At 40.0% G+C, this 16,769-nt stretch overlaps 1 protein-coding gene across 8 annotated transcripts in view; it reads right to left on the bottom strand.

Annotated features, from left to right (window-relative positions):
- Positions 1-16,769, bottom strand: part of Ncoa1 (nuclear receptor coactivator 1) — a 336,679-nt gene that overhangs the window by 36,055 nt on the left and 283,855 nt on the right. For all 8 annotated transcript variants that reach the window (XM_052745992.1, XM_052745990.1, XM_052745993.1 and 5 more), the window contains 3 exons: positions 12,270-12,417; positions 9,696-11,025; positions 6,270-6,450 (listed from right to left, as the gene is read on the bottom strand). In XM_052745992.1, coding sequence (XP_052601952.1) covers positions 6,270-6,450; positions 9,696-11,025; positions 12,270-12,417 — 1,659 coding nt within the window. The remainder of the gene's footprint in view (positions 1-6,269; positions 6,451-9,695; positions 11,026-12,269; positions 12,418-16,769) is intronic.

Genomic DNA, 16,769 nt, shown 5'->3' with positions numbered 1-16,769 from the left:
AATGGTTGATCCAACAACTTCCCGTTCTCACATTCACAGCTAATCTTCCTCAGCTGTTGAAAAGGAAACTTCTGGCTGTTTGTGTTGTATCTGGCAGTAACTGTGCACGGCAGTTAGAGTTTCACTGTTGTCTTTTAAACAGTTAGTAGAGAGAGGATCGATTTCTTCAGTAAATAAAAACGTCCATAAATTAGAGCACACTAACCAGTTGATAAACGGTCAGAGACTATGAGGAGATTGCCTAAGATCACTGAAAATGGTCAACTTAACTTGGAGTAAAAGAAATACAGTTTGAAATTATGTTGTGGAAAAAAAGAATATTTACAAAGATAAGAAAATGCATAATTCAAAGTACTGAGAGAGATACACAGAAATAGGAACATCGGTAGTATAATTTGTGAGAAGGGCCATTTAGTACTACCTATGTATCTATCCTTTGATCCAGATATTTATATTTAGACTTTATACTTCAGATATGCCTATATAAGTGATAATCACCTCTATAAAGGTTGCTCATTACAGTTCTCTGTAACAGTAGGAGATACCAGTCATCAGTCAACTCTAAGTAACCCTAATCCTCATGTAGATACAAGAATGTGTGAGTTATGAAAAGCATGCCATCCAAGGAAAAGATTAAAATACAAAACAGTCAATGTGCACAGTATGATACCTTTTTCTCAATGTGTAGCTCAGGCTGGCCTTGATATTTGCTTATGTAGCCCAGGCTGGCTTTTAACTGGTTATCCTCCTGCTGTGTGTGTGTGTGTGTGTGTGTGTATACACATACATTTAAGAGTATAGATACAGAAGATAAAGAAAAGTCTGTCACATATTAAAGATATGACATTACTTCTAAAATAAAAAGTTAATATTGGTATTGTTTTACATTTATAAGTATGTGAACATTTTAATTACTAAAATAAATTTAAAAACCACACTGTATGTAACTTCTAAAACAAGAAAGTTAAATGAATCTTAAGTACTAAAACCTTATTCCATGTGGAACTTATTACTTTATGGTTATATATTTTAATGATCTAATAGGATTTAAAAATAATCATCAAGGAATGTATATATTGAGGGAATGTAAAAACATCTGTAGGAGGAGCACATTTGTTCACTCAGATACTTCTGGAATTTCCTTGGAACTATTTAACCCGTCTACAAGTCTTTTAAAAAAGGCTCTTTATCGGTAAACTTGATTATAATTTTGAATAAAACAAGTGTTACTGCACAGCAGTATGGCTCAGCAGGAAAAGGCACTTGTTATCAAGATCAAGGCTGACCCGTCTTTACCTTGTACATGTGATCCTCCTGCCTCTAGCTGCCTGGGGATTGCAAGCATAGTACCACCATGATCAGTTTTATGTGGTGCTAGAGACAGAACCCAGCGCTATACAAGCACTCTGCCAACTGAGCTCCAACCCCATTTACTATTACTCGAATGTACTGTCCACCTTATTTACTCACTTTAATACTGCAAAACTTAATTACAAATTTAAGATCTGGGTAAACCCCTGATCCTATTGAAAGTATTAATAACCATGGACAGGATGGCAAATTGTTCTTTGAAAAGATCCTATTGAAAATAGTAAAACATGGCATTCCTAGGCTTAGTTCCACTTCCGAGGGAGTGACACCCCCCCAACAGCTGGCTGGATTTGTAAGGTTACTGCGCCGTCCAGTGTTAAAAGCGTAATTCCCACACTGCACAGGAAGGAAGAGCACTTTCGAGGTCCAGCCGGGGTAAACTGTCTCTCAGTAGCACCCCTGGCTGATCCCTCCCATATTAAAGTTTAGATGACAGCCAGCATTTCTGTCCCACTGTGCTTTTAGAGTCACGTTCATTGCCTCTTTCCTCTTCATCACAAATGAAAACTTCCTTAAACGCAGAAGTGTCACTGGGATGTGGCCAGTGACATCTAACTTTACTGGTTATCTGCAGTTGATCTTTCAATGAGAATAGCTAATGAGTATTCATTAACCCCGACGCCACACAAGTTAGACTAAGGGAACTCAAACAGGCCTGCTCAGTGAAGGAGATGGCACATCCCAGGAAGAGTGCCTTTGGCTGAGATGCCCAGTTACCCACTATGTGTACTCATTTCACTCTGACCTGGAGTAAGGCTGTGCCACAGGTTATAGCAGACACATCAACAAGGCCATGAACTGATGGAGAAAGGATGAGGAGCTTCCCTCATGACCAGAGATGTAAAACGCAGAGGCTCCTAGAGGATCCTGCTGAACTTGGAGCTTGCTGATTTGGCCAGCATGTTCCAGGGAACCTCCTGTCTCTGGCTAGGACTGTAGGCATGTGCTGTCATGTTGAGCTTCTTATTTTTATGTGGGTGCTGGGGATTGACCATGGTTCCTATGCTTGCATGGCAAACACAGTCCCAACTAAGCCACCTCTTCAGCCTCGGTATTACTTCTTTGATCAACGAGCTTGGTTAAAAACAGCTTTACAAATTATCAAACATACAACTGACTCTCAAAGATAGGATCTGGAGACAGTTCAAAAGGATACCGTAGGACTGAGAGCATGAGGCCAACCTGGACTACTTTGCAAGAACCCATCTCAAAACAACAACAGCAAAAGCCCCAAACAGACAACCAAAAGAACACCACCAAAATCAGTGAAATAAGAAAAAGAAAAGGGAAGCAATCCATAGTAAAAAGAAGAAAGAAGTATCGGCAGAATTCTGAAGTCTGAAGGTGAAAGTGCAAATGGAAACAAACTGATGCTGTAACTCAGCTAAAGTGAGACTGGGGGGAAGGTTCTCCTAAATGGGTTTTCTCAGAAGAGCACTAGAACAGCTCAGAAACAGGCCATGGGCTATTGCTGGGACAATTAAAGGACAATGAACAGCTGCACCAGACCTCTGCTCTGATGCAGCTGACTTTGGAATGTGCCATGGATTAAAATGGCGAGTCTGTGACTCATGGTACAAGTTCAGCCCAGGGAGTCTCCCAAAGTGGGTGCCAAGGCTGCCACGAGGAGTTTCCCGATTGCTGATCTCTTTACCTCTTAGCAACTGAGAAATGAGGCCTCTACAACCAGAATCTATGTTCACTGCCAGGAAAAGAGGCCTCTTTAGCTAAAGAAACATGCTAGCTACCAGAATGTTCAAATTCTAAGTCTTCCAGTATATACTGAGAGACAGTGAAGATTCACTACTCAAGCAAGTCAACAGCAGCAAAGAGAGAACAAGTCCATCTAATACTGAAAGAAACTAAAAAAAAAAAAAAAAAAAAAAAAAAGCACTAGTATGGAAAAGATGGACCACAGCGTAGTTGCAATAAGTGATCCTTACTCAGACTCTGGATTCTTTTTTTTTTTTTTTTTTTTTTTTTCGGTTTTTCCAGACAGGGTTTCTCTGTGTAGCTTTGCGCCTTTCCTGGGACTCACTTGGTAGCCCAGGCTGGCCTCGAACTCACAGAGATCCACCTGGCTCTGCCTCCCGAGTGCTGGGATTAAAGGCGTGCGCCACCACCGACCGGCTGAGACTCTGGATTCTTACATCTCCCTCCATCCATTAGGGTAGCCTATTGTTCTGAGTGAGGTCTGAAAGAGCCAAGACTGGTGGGCAGAGTGCCCAGGCCCCTCCAGCATGGACTCAGTACTTTGTTTTCCCCAATTTCTGACATACTTGGGAGAGACACCCCTGGCCTGGGCAGTGGCTCTCCTGGGTAGACAAACGAGGCAAGGAGACTCTGGAGCCAGGGAGAATCTCACCAGGTCCCAAAGCACTCAGGGGCCAGTGGTGGGTCCCAGCAAAGAAGGGGACAAGTAGGAGTGGGCCTCAGTGTCTATCAGCAGCACCCTGTGCAGCAGGAGCAGAGAGGACTCACAGCAGAGTCCAGCTGTGCCATGGCCATCCTGCTGGCCTGAACTCACTACATGCCAGACTGGCCTTGAACTTGTGGTGATCTTCCTGCCTCTGCCTTCTAAGTTGTTAATTTGCACATATCATTTCCAAGAGCCATTTCTTGTTGTTTTTCTCCTTCCCATGACAGTTATCTTTATCTTCCCAGCTGTTCTAGTTCATGCACTGATGCACTCATTGTACGTTCTTATTGCACATTTTGTTTCTGATTTCTTCCTTTCTTTGCTTCCTCCTCCTCCTCCTCTTCCTCTTTTGTTTTCCTTTCGGTTCTTCAAGACAGGGTTTCTCTGTGTAGCCCGGGCTGTCTTGGAACTTGCTCTGTAGCCCAGGGTAGCCTCAAACTCAGAGATCTGCCTCCTCTGCCTCCTGAGTGCTGGGATTAAAGGCGCGAGCCACCACACCAGGCTGTTGTGCTTTCATTCAAGCTGCAGACCTTTATCAAAGCCCCGATGATCCCTGGCTGTATCTTCTCAGCCAGTGCTCCTTTACTGTTCACTGGGCAGGTTCAGCGCAAGGCCTCTCAGTTCAAGCAGCCTTCGCGGCCATTGGTCAGATGGTAAAGGGTCTTCTTTTATATATCCATATCCTATGTCTTCTTCCTGGGCATTCATGTCTCCTGAGAAAACTCCTCCATTCTCTCACACTTGATAGGGAAGGGGACAGGAATCCTAATCAATCAGTACATAGATTTTTATTTTATTTCTTTCAGTCCTTCATTTTACTGTATCCCAGATGGGCCAGCCTCTGGAGGCTTTCTGTTTCAATTAGAAGAAACTTTTGATCATTTTTTTTTTTTCTTTTGAGTCAGGGTCTCATGTAACCCAAGATGGTCTCCACCCAACCAGGCAAGTGAGGATGACCTTGAATTCCTAATCTGTACTCCTAATTGCTAGAATTAAAGGCATGAAGTAGAAGGCCTGGCTTGGTAGTCCCAATTCTACTTTGCAAATTAAGAGAGTAAGACTCGCCGGGCGGCGGTGGCGCACGCCTTTAATCCCAGCATTTGGGAGGCAGAGCCAGGCGGATCTCTGTGAGTTCGAGGCCAGCCTGGGTTACCAAGTGAGTTCCAGGAAAAGGCGCAAAGCTACACAGAGAAACCCTGTCTCAAAAAACCAAAAAAAAAAAAGAGAGAGTAAGACTCAGAAAATTCATTTCTTTGTTAATAAATGGAGAATGTGAAGCTTAAATCTAGGCTCCCAACTCCTCTTCTAGTGCTCTAGCCAACTGAAATCTTGTTTCCAAACCTGTCAGTGAGACGACTCAGAATCTTCTTGGCAGCTGCTTGGAATCTTGGTCAATTTCCAGGAATTGGGTCCTGACCCCTAAAAGCTCCAGTAAGAACAAAGTAAATGAAGATCCAAACTGGAGACCCTTGGAAGATGGACAGGACTGAGGTAAGAACCCAGACACAATCAACAAGTTGACTGATTAGTGTCCTTTAGTTTCAAAGTCATGGTGTAATTGTCATCAATGATTTTTCCAATTTTGAAATCTGATATGTGAAAAAAGACTGACAGTCCCAATTTCATGAAGTTCAAGTACTAGACTATCAACCGGTCTATTTTAACTAGGAGAGTGCTAACCTGGGTTAGAACAGCAGTGACAGACTATCAACCGGTCTATTTTAACTAGGAGAATGCTAACCTGGGTTAGAACAGCCGTAACACATTTTAACACCATGGTCTCCTACAGAAGAGTCCATGGAAAACTCATTCTGTGGGGTAAAGTGTATTACTTAAGAAAAGCACTTCTGTGATCTAGAAAGTTTGGGAAATGATGGTTAAAGAAATATGAATTGGTTTCTCTAATTCAAGACCAGCTGGAAACTTTAATAGACAAGTAAAATTTCATCAGGAACTGTAGATAGCAGCAGTTTTTTTTTGGACCACCAGCCCCCAAATTATGACACAGAGACTTATATTTGAAAAATATGATCTGACCCCATCCTGTATTTCTGAGTATTACTATTATTATTATTATTGGATGCTCCAGATAAAAATCACTCTCCTTACCATCAACTGATCATTATAACATAAATTACAAAAAGATAGGGGTTTTACTACATTAGAAATAAACAAGATCAGTGCACGCTATACTCCTAGTACTTGGGAGATGAAGGCAGGAGGGTTAGGAGTTCAAGGTCATCCTCCCCTACAAAGTGAATTTGAGGCTACTCCGGGACACATCAGAACCAGTCTAAATGGAAATGAATGATGAGTTAAGTCCTTATGTCTAAAGATAACTGTTTAATGTGTAGAGTGGCATAAGGAAAAGATGTTTCATTCTTAACAGACAAAAGGATTCTGAAATCATGGAGCAAGACCAGGCACTACTCCACAGTTCCACCCAACAATTAAAACAAGCTGTCACCCCGGCACATACTGTTCAGCCTGGGAGCAGATCTGGCGGTGGTGGGCTGAAGGGAAGCTGGCAGCATCTCTGACTTGATGTTGACACCAGTGACCGCACCATCCATCCTGTCTGTCTCACACAAGCTGGGCAACTGTGCGGCCTTCTCCAGTGTGGGCAGTAACTGATCAAACTGGTCAAGGTCAGCTGCAAACTGAGAAGAGAAACAAAGGTTACCAGGGGCGAGTTTCACGTGTTCATCCGTAGGTGGAGAAGAAAGGTGTTTTCTTCAGTCCTAGAAATCAAATGTGACAGATGCTGAACTAAGAAGACAGAGGAGCGGAGCTTTATAGAAATCACATGATCTGGCCTGGTGCGGTGGAGTATGCCTTCAATCCCAGCATTCCGGAGGCAGAGGCAGGTGGATCTCTGAGTTCGAGGCCAGCCTGGTCTACACAGTGAGTTCCAGGACAGTCAGGACTACACAGAGAAACCCTGTCTCGAAAAAAAAAAAAAACCACAATAATAAAAAGAAATCACATGATCTATCTATTCCACTGGGGAAAATTTAGACTATGAAATAATATTAATATAAACAGAATGTAGAATGTAACGAACTGTTTATTTAATACAGCTTGGTAAAAGTGTGACTATTAGGGAAAAATTGGGCTGCAAAGATATGAAGATGATTATGCTGTGATGCACTGCAGTGTTTTGTTTTTCTGTCCAAGTTTCCAAAATTCTGTAATACTTTAAATTTATACAATTACATCTTTTTAAAAATATAACAAGAAGTTTGTAGAAAAAAATTTAAAAAGTGTGTGAACTTCAAATATCTCAGAAAACCCAAGAATTTAACAGAATCGAGAGTCTCTGTCTGAGGATATATTTAAAAGAAAGTTGGCCTTTATTTCAGAGTAGTATTATACTATGAGTACTGTGAGATAATTCATGAGCATAAAATGTTTACCCTGTTTCAGTTTCATTATTTAATTGAATTAAATTTTTCCTCTTAGATTATGTAAGTAGAATTACATGTATGTGTTTTAAAAGCCTGAGTCTTTTATATTTCCCATGCTGTCACATGCAGCAGTAATTCCTTAATTTTTACTGCTGAATAATATCCCTTCGTATGAACATATCACAATATAATTATCCATTCTTCTGTGATGGAGTTTTGAGCTATTTCCAGTTTTTGACTAATAAAAGTAATGCTTTATGAATAGTTTTAAGCATGTCTTTTACTATACATGTACAAGAAACATTAGCCATCAGGGAAAAATGGACAAATTCAACTATATTAAAATAAAGATTTTGTGTCATAAAAACCAAGACAAAACAAAATAATAGTAACAAAAGCCCCACCTACCCATTAATGAAAATACAAGGCACAGCAGGGAAAGGACATCTGCAAATACATAACCAATGGAGGACCATCCCTTAAAAACATGAGGAACACTTATAAAGAAGGTCCACAGACAGAGGAAAGCACATTAAAAAAGGGTATGACTAGATTAGGCAATTCACAAAAGAAAATATCCAAATGATTAAGGGGTATTTATCAGAGAATGTAAAGTACGACCATGAGCTACTACACATATATATCCTAGAATGGCTTAGTTTAAAAGACTGACGATACCAAGCATCACCAAGGATACAGAACAAGTACAAGGAATTCTCGTACATTAGGAAAACCACATACCCACTAACAATGAGTTTATGTATAATTTAGGATGTGCAATTCCATTTCTGCACATAAACTCAGCAGAAATGTGTGCATATGGGCACCAAGACAGAAGTACCAGCATTATCTGATATACTGTGACATTATTTTGTAAAGATATTTTTAAATTTAATTTTAAAGCCTGATATTTAATATACTTAATATTTAAAGCTATTTTTCTGCTAAAAAATGTTAGTTTTATTGTAACTAAAACATGAGACCCAGCCTTATCTTCAAAGAACACACATGTAAAGAAACAGTCAAAATAGGGAGAGGGACATGGCTTAGCTCAGGAAACTGAAGGACCTTCCCGGGAGTAGAATGTGTTGAGGAAGAGAGATTCTCTAAGAGACAGGGCAGAAAACCAAGCTGCTTCAAGAAACTCAAGGGTCTGGGCATACTAAGTGTGATTCTTGGCTCCCAGTGGAGAGTCTTAATAAACTGCACTGTGAATGTAGTGTCACTCAGTTGTGAAGAGTTAGCTACCTCTACATAACACGAAAGCTCATAAGAAGACAGGTTCATCTCTTCCTGAAATTCTTTCAGTTTATTGGCAATTACACAATAGATGAATCTGCCCATTAATGTTCACACCTGCTCTACAACATCCTAAACACAGATGTTTCTAACACTTAGGAACAGGCTTCTTTTCATTCTCTTCTGTCTTGGGACATGCTGTGTCAAGAGGCAGTGACCCGCTACCTAGAATCTCTAAGCTCCTGTCCTCTGCTGAGGATGCTCAGAAGCAAAACACAGCAGAAGCAGCCTTAGAAAATGCCTTAACCAGGTCGTCCTTACCTATGTCCTCATATTTCTCTCTCATTTCATACATATCAGAGGTTCTCCAAATTAGCTGTTACCTAGAGTCCTTTGGAGAACTTCTTTTAAAATGCATGCAGTCCTAGATTCTGTCCCAGAGTGGGATTTAATATATGAGGTTGGGAGGAAGGGACGAGGAATGGTATATTTTAAAAATGTCCTAAGATGCCAGGTGTGGTGGCACAAGCCTTTAACCCCAGCACTTGGGAGGCAGAGGAAGGGGGATCTCTGTGAGACCCTGTAGCTACTACACATATATCCTAGAACGGCTTAATTTAAAAGACTGACAATATCATGTCCCGAGACAGAAGAGAATGAAAAGAAGCCTGTTCCTAAGTGTTAGAAACATCTGTGTTTAGGATGTTGTGGATCGGGTGTGAACATTAATGGGCAGATTCATCTATTGTGTAATTGCCAATAAACTGAAAGAATTTCAGGAAGAGATGAACCTGCCCTCTTACGAGCTTTCGGTCCTAAGATGTGAACTCTGATTCTACAGAAAGTTGGTAGAAAGAGAGAGAGGAAGGGAAAAGGTCATCATTTAAAAACACTACAGGACTATTAGAGCCTCTAGAGCAGTGCTTCTCAACGTGTGAGTCAAGACCCCTTTGTTGTCACATATCAGATAGCCTGCATATCAGATACTTACATTACAATTCATAATGGTAACAGAATTACAGTTATGAAGTAGCAACAAAATAATTGTATGGTTGGGGGGGGTCAGCACAACATGAAGAACTGTATTAAAGGGTCGCAGCTCTAGAATTTTAGAAGGAACCTCTGAACTAACTCTTTAATGCCGAAAAAGGAAGACAAAATAGAATCCATCCAGACCTGGTCTACAGTGGGAACAGAGAAGGCAAAACAGAGAAGAAAGAGGAAATGCTGCCCACCCTGTGGAGGCAGGAGCCACCCACCTGGCTCTGGGACTCCAGTTTAACCTCCTCGGGAGCAGGCTTGGTCATCGGGGTGGGGTTTGTGTTACAAGGGTCCATCTGCTCTTTCTTTTCCACCTTGACTTTCACATCGTCCAGGCTCAGGTTTGGAGTTGATCTTAGATCTTTCTCATCTTTGTCCAGAAGGTAGCGCAGGAGCTGATGGTCTTTCGACTCCTTTTTCTTTGAAGCATCCAGTTCTAGTTTTATGCTGGCGTTCCCCGGGGCTTGTCCGGGCACTGACACAGCAGTAGAAGTCGATGCGCTGTCCTTTTTCTCGGGTTCCACAGACAAAGTGGTGATGTCTGAGGGGCTGCCCTCCTGCAAAAGCCGGTGCAGGATTTTATGCCGCTCAGTCAGAGAACTGTGGGAAGAGGGGCAAGTACCTCCTGAAGGGTTAGTGGAGGCAGAGCTGGAAGTGCCGGTGCAAGACAGTACATCTTTGCAGCTCGTGTCTATATCAGCATGCCGGAGCTGCTGTTCCGCAGTTGTTGTCAACAGCTGTACTAGTTTGTGACTAGTCTGAGAGTATTTACTGTCTCCATCTGAGAGTCTGTCATTGTTATGCAGAAGTCCTGAGTCCAGAGGTTTGCTATCATTAGCACTGTTGTCAGATTGGATCATTTCATTTAAAATGGATGCAATCTCTTTGTTATCTTTGGACTCAGCTTTTGCTGGTTGCATACTCAATCTGCTAGGTGAACTCTGTGAGCTCATCTGCCTAAGGCCTGGAGAACCGGCAGAGAAGCCAACAGAGTTATTGGGTCCTTCATTCATACCTTGTAAAGATGTTACTGGGATATTTGAATAGGAACGGTTATTATTATTACAGGCACCACTAGTAATGCCAACTGGGGAGCTTAATGTTGGAATATTTGGAGGAAATGAATTGTTTGGCATCCTGGCCCTTGTTGCCAAGCCAGAATTAGCCTGTCTCCTTGGAGACATGAACTGTGAGAGGGAAATTCCTGTACCTTCCATAGGAGAATTATTGAGGTTCAAAGAGGGATTACTGCTCTGGGAACCTGCCTGTCCCTGGTTTAAGGCAACATTGGCTACAATCTGATTTCCAGGTGAACATCCAAAACTCCCTTGGTTGTTGCTGGAATTACTATGACTGCTGCCGCTATTGAGGTCTGAGCTCTGTTGGCGGTTTACTCTGGCAGAGACCATGTTGTTGTTGGATGGTGGCAACGTAGATGAACGGGTCACACCATGAGCTGGAGAGATACCAGCATTGACTGAGGGGTTTATGCGGGGAATTGACATTCCAGAATTAGTGTCATCTTGAGGAGAAAGCCCACTGTGCTCCCTAGGGAAGAAAAACACATTATTATTCAATCGTTTTAATTTGTTTTTATTATTTTTTCATGATGACATATAAAAAAGGCCATTAGCCTCGTTAATGTTCCAAGCTATCAAGTAGAGAGCTTCTGTATCACCCTAAATTAAGGAAAACCAGGGAACTGCCATTCCCACTGTGAAGGGCAGCATCATTTCCTAGGAAACGGCACCTACGGACTTAAATCACTGACAGATTCAGTTGTGTGAAAAATAAACCTTTCTTGGTGTTGTGAAAATATGCAATAGATATACTAATAAGCTTTTCTAAAATTAGTATAAACAATTATTATTGTAATAATAACTTCATTTGAAAGAGAAACTTCCCACGCCTTTATTTAGAAAGCATTTTCTTTATGAGTCCCCTGTTACAGCTTTTAAGTATTTCAACTCCAAAGAGGAAGACTGGGTAAGGAAAATACTGTGCCACTGATGCAAAAATTAAAGAGGGTGATATGCAGACATAGCAGATGTTTTGAAAGAGAAATCACAATATGAAAAAAGAACTGTGCTAATTCCACTCACAAGAAAATTTTCAACCAAAACTAGAAAAAGTCAGAATACTGAACTCAGGTTTTACCCGAGCTCTTTACTCAAATGTGTAACCATGACAACAGATTTGTGACTGGCATTACCATGTTCTAATACGCAAAACATCAGATGGAAAAAAGATGAAGTGAGGGAGAATGTCTTCGTTTTCAATGCTAAATTTTATGCAGTTACAATTTAGGTCTTTTTAATAAATAACAGCATAAAAGAATAATTCCATGAATTTGCTATGTGGATCAGTATAAATTTCACTTAGAGGGAGGGAACAAATTAGAAGCAATATCGAAGGACTTCAAGTTGAGAGTTTAATTAATGAGTACGGTTTCTATGGCAAACTGTCAACTTAAACTCCAGAGCCATAAATGTTGTCCTAATAAAGTACCCTTGAAAATGAAATAACAATGTTATTAACACTGAGATCTCTTCTAAGACTGTAAGTGCCTATGTAGAATGCTGTAAGTTTTAGGCACCATTTTGTTTGACCCTTTAAAAAATGATTTTTCAGTCCCACCTTTCCTCTCTCCCTTTATGAACAACAAAGCTATTTGGTAACAAAACCCTTAGACCCATTGTGGATATACTAATAGATAATTAATATTAATTATGGATATACTCATCATACTATTCTTATGCCTAACTTATAATTTCTCTCCAAATAAGTAGTACCTGTCGATGATATGAATTCCCATGATGAAAGGTTGCATGTCAGGACTTTGAGGGTAGCAAAGTTTACACTTGGTGTGGGCGCTAAGCATTGTCCCATCATTCAATATGAATCTATAGGATGGGCTGGAGGCAGTGCCACGAGTCATCACTGTTTCAAACAAAAGAAAAACCTAGTTAAAATTCTGACACTTGAACGCTGGGCAAAGGAGAGTTACCAGGTCTTATTTCTACCAACAACCTCATTGAAAATGCCTTCTCAATGCTGCCTGCTCTGATTCAAAGACTAGTTCAGATATCTGGGTGTGTGTAGGGGCGTCCCAGTTAAAATATACCACTTGACGACAGGTTAGTCTAATTTGAATGGCTGCCTCCTGACATAAATTAGGACTGTGACAAACCCCAACCTAGTAAGATCTTAAATCTTCCTCTACAGTGGGAAAGTTATTCAAATTTATTAAGTCTCCATTCCAAATACTGGGAGGTGCTTCTTTGCCTTCAGTGTGATCTTTAACAAGTCTTCTTTTATTATCTTTGGCTGGCTGATGGTTTAAATTATCAGTCTGTTGAGATATAATTCATATATCATAAAGTTCATCCCCTCTATTTTAAGGTGTTTGAAGAATTCTTTATTTACTGAGGAAAGTCCCTCAGGTCCCATCTGACAAATTATAACACATATCTATATTATTTTTGATGTTATAATTTTTGAAGTTTAGTAAGCAAATTAAGATAAAATCAATGATTACTAGTAAGGAACAAGACCCAGGTTGTCAGTTAAATTACTTTATAAACAATATCACATAAGTTCTGTCTCAAGCCTTTACTATCAGCAGGCAAGAATCTAAGCTCTGAGGTAAGTGCTTGTGAAATACATTGAGACTCTCCAAGACTGAAGGACTGAAACGTCACTGATGTTTTAGTAACACCACAGAATTCTATCTTATCTATCTATTGATGCTTAATAGATTGGGCAATATAAAGATTAAAAAGGCAATACCCACTGAAATACAAGAACTGCTATCACAAATGACTGTTAAAATTAAGCCTGTAAGAAATGTTTTGAAGACATTTTACTTTTTGAGATAAAGTCTGCATAGGTAGGTCAGTCTAGCCCAGAACTTGCCATATAGCCCAAGTTGGCCTCAAACTTATTCTCTTCTTGCCTCAGCCTGCTAAGTACTAAGATTAAAAACCTGTGCCAGTATGGCTGCTCAATTATACTTTAAATATCACATAGAAGAGATTTAAAATGATCAGTGAATATTTCTCACGCTACATACGACTCAAGAGAAGAGAAGACATATTCTCTTTTATCTCGGGTACCTGGTACTGACTGAGGAGGGAGAGTCTGTTATAAGCCAGCAGTATGATACATCTGCCTACGTACAGAGACGAGGATGTAAACTTGGTGCACTTTCAGCCACATCACTACCCTGCTTGCCAAACACAGTGCACAGAGAAACTCAGTAATCAATAAGGTAATAATAAAGGGTGAAAAGACTCTCTAATGGACACTGACAATTTCTGTGGAAGGGTATAAGCAAATGTTTGCTATAGTCAGTCCCAAAATTATGTTAACAGTCCCAAATGTTTATATCTTTTAATTAATATATTTAGAAAAACACAACTTCAGCAGAAAAGTGGCATTATACAATAAATTATTTACACGAGATTTTAAAGGGCCAGAGAAAACAGATAACACATCCCGTATTTTTTACTTACTCCATTTTATCCATTTCTTTATCATATTCATTTTTCAGATCTCCTTATTACATAGGGAAACACTGGTTACTTTACAGAGCTGCTCAACACAGCAGCATTAGCCTACATGTGGCCATTTGAAATTAAATATAACGTAAAATTCACTTCCTTAGTCACACTGCCCACATTTTTAGTCCTTGACGTCCACATGGAGCTAGTGACTGCCAAACTGACTTCTTTCATTTTCAACAGGATTTCTTCCTACTTCCTGAACGTTTCTCCCAAGGGCTTTTCCGAACCATTCGTCATTAGCTTGTGTAAGGGCTGATGCTCGAGCTCGCTCTTGTTTTCTACTCTCCACTGCCCTTTACAGTAGGCTCTGCCATCGAGTCACCCAGCAGGTAAGTGCTGGCTGACTGACCCTCTGTCTAATGCTTACGTAACTAGACTGGTATTGGCATGTGATTGGATGCCATAACTCTTTCCAAAGAACAGATTTTTAATCTTAGGTATGTTTTCAAACACTTATATCTCAACCTATGTCTTTACTTTTATAGGAATAAAGACTTAATTTTATAATGAAAATTGATTATGAGAAAATTCCTTATTGATCATCAATTGTAAATGAGAAACAGCCAGACACTTGGAATAACATGAGAACCTTAGGGTGTTTAATATGGATTAAAGAAACAAAGTCTTTGGTTAATTATTCTACATAAACTTGTAAAAGATTTGGGAAATAATTTTAAGTATCATACTTAAAGTTTTGAAGTTAGATTATTATAGATTATAATGTATGAATTACAAGTCATTGAGAACTATTCTTTAAAATGAGAAGAAAAGGTAACTTTTTGATATAGCAAAACTTTCTTTACCCTCCAGTTATGGGAATCTAGCTCAGACCTCAAACATGTTAGGCAAGCACTCTACCTTTGCACTAAAACCCTTAGTTTTTGTTTGTCTGTTTGTTTTCTAGACAACATTTCTCTGTGTAACAGCCTTGGCTGTCCTGGAACTCAATTTATAGTCCAGGCTGGCCTTGAACTCAGAGATCACCTGCCTCTGCCTCCTGAGGGCTGGGATTAAAAGCATGTGCCACCACCGCAAAACTGCTAGTTCTTAAGACTTGAACTTACTAAAACTTACTCTGACTCTCTAGTTAACTGGAATTCTGAGCTTGCTTGTTCCCATGTGCAGACAGTAAATAGGAAGTCACCATGGACAAAGAGAGGAAGGAGGCTAGGCGTCAGATTCTCACATGACCTTCTGACTTTGTTCCTTCTAAGTCTACGATTTAATGAAAATGAACCACAGCCCATTTTCGTTTATTCACCACTAAAATGGAGCCAGTGACATTATGTGGCAATATCTAGCATGGATGCTAGCACATAATAGGGTTTCAACGGCTAATTCCTGCATAACCAACAAAGAAAAACCAAGCAGTTTCCAGAGCACAAATGGTCCAAATCACAGCAGACATTTAGTCAATTCTTAAACAACGTTTATACTAATATCTTCCAGTGTGTATATTACACTACTGATATTTTGAATTAAGGGTAAGGTAGCCATAACTCATTACAGATTTGGTTGCATAAACATTTATTCTGTATACTAAAACGTCCCTTTAAGTGGGTTTCAAGGTTAGGTTTGGAATTCCATTTTGATCCCAGGTCTCCTGGCCTTGTTACTGATCACAGTTTTGCCAGCTATTCTGCAAACATTTTGATCTCTGACTCCCTTTTTTAAAAAAAAAAAATTGTTCTGAGACAGGATCTTACTCCTTTGCTCAAGCTGGCTTCAAATTCACTATCCTCCTGTCTCAGCCTCCCAAGTGCTGAGTTATACACGCACAGGCAAAGCCAGCCTAATTTCTAACTTTGTGTCTGTTTCTAACCCTTTAGAACAGTTAGCAGGAAGGGGTCTAACTGGAGGGCACCGCTAGTGTCTGGGAAGTCCCCCAGACAACCTGAAAACTGTCTTTGCTTTCTTCCTGTCTTTCATCTTAGAAAAGGCCTCAACCAAGGGAGGAAATACATAGACATACACTTCCCTGGCCAGAGCAACTGCAGAAGTGTAGCTATTTCAGAACGTGATCTTTCCTAACTCGGCACTGAAGCAACCTGCACCAGGCTTGCTTTCTCGACACCAACTAACTGAGCAGGTAGGAAATGTGTGCAGCACATGACCTATTTAGAGTTTCCCTAGATAGAAGGATAATTAAAAAACTGCTATTAGGTAAAGAAAAAACTTAGTCCTAAATGGATGTTCATTTTCTCTCCTCCTCCTGGATATTTAAGATTCTAAAATTACCAATGAATAACATCTGTTCAGTTCATCAATATTTCTACAGGAGGCAAGTAAGTTAATATTTTAAATATTTTCAATAAAGTTTGAAATAAAAAGATTTTTGGTCATCTGAACCTTGATATTAACTATATAAACCTCAAATAACATTTTGGATAATCATTAATATGGATTATTATTGTGGGGTATTATGGCAAAACTTCCAAACTTCTTGATACTCTAAATCCCTACCAATTCCACTTGTGGTATATGTATGTAGATGTGTTATTACACACACACACACACACACACACACACACACACACACACACACACACACACAGTTGGGATTTTTTTTCTTTTTTGAGACAGGACATCACTCTGTAGCCCAGGCAAGCTCAGGTTGGCCTCAAACTTGTGACAATCCTCTCTCCTTAGTCTCTTATATGCTAGGATTACAAGCATCATTTGGCATGCCTGGTACTTTATGAGTATAAAGTTAAGGTAACAAAAAGA

The sequence above is a fragment of the Peromyscus californicus genome, unplaced genomic scaffold (assembly GCF_007827085.1).
Source record: "Peromyscus californicus insignis strain IS unplaced genomic scaffold, ASM782708v3 Scaffold_1__1_contigs__length_55948999, whole genome shotgun sequence".
NCBI lineage: Eukaryota > Metazoa > Chordata > Mammalia > Rodentia > Cricetidae > Peromyscus > Peromyscus californicus.
This window is presented reverse-complemented; position numbering and strand designations above follow the sequence as displayed.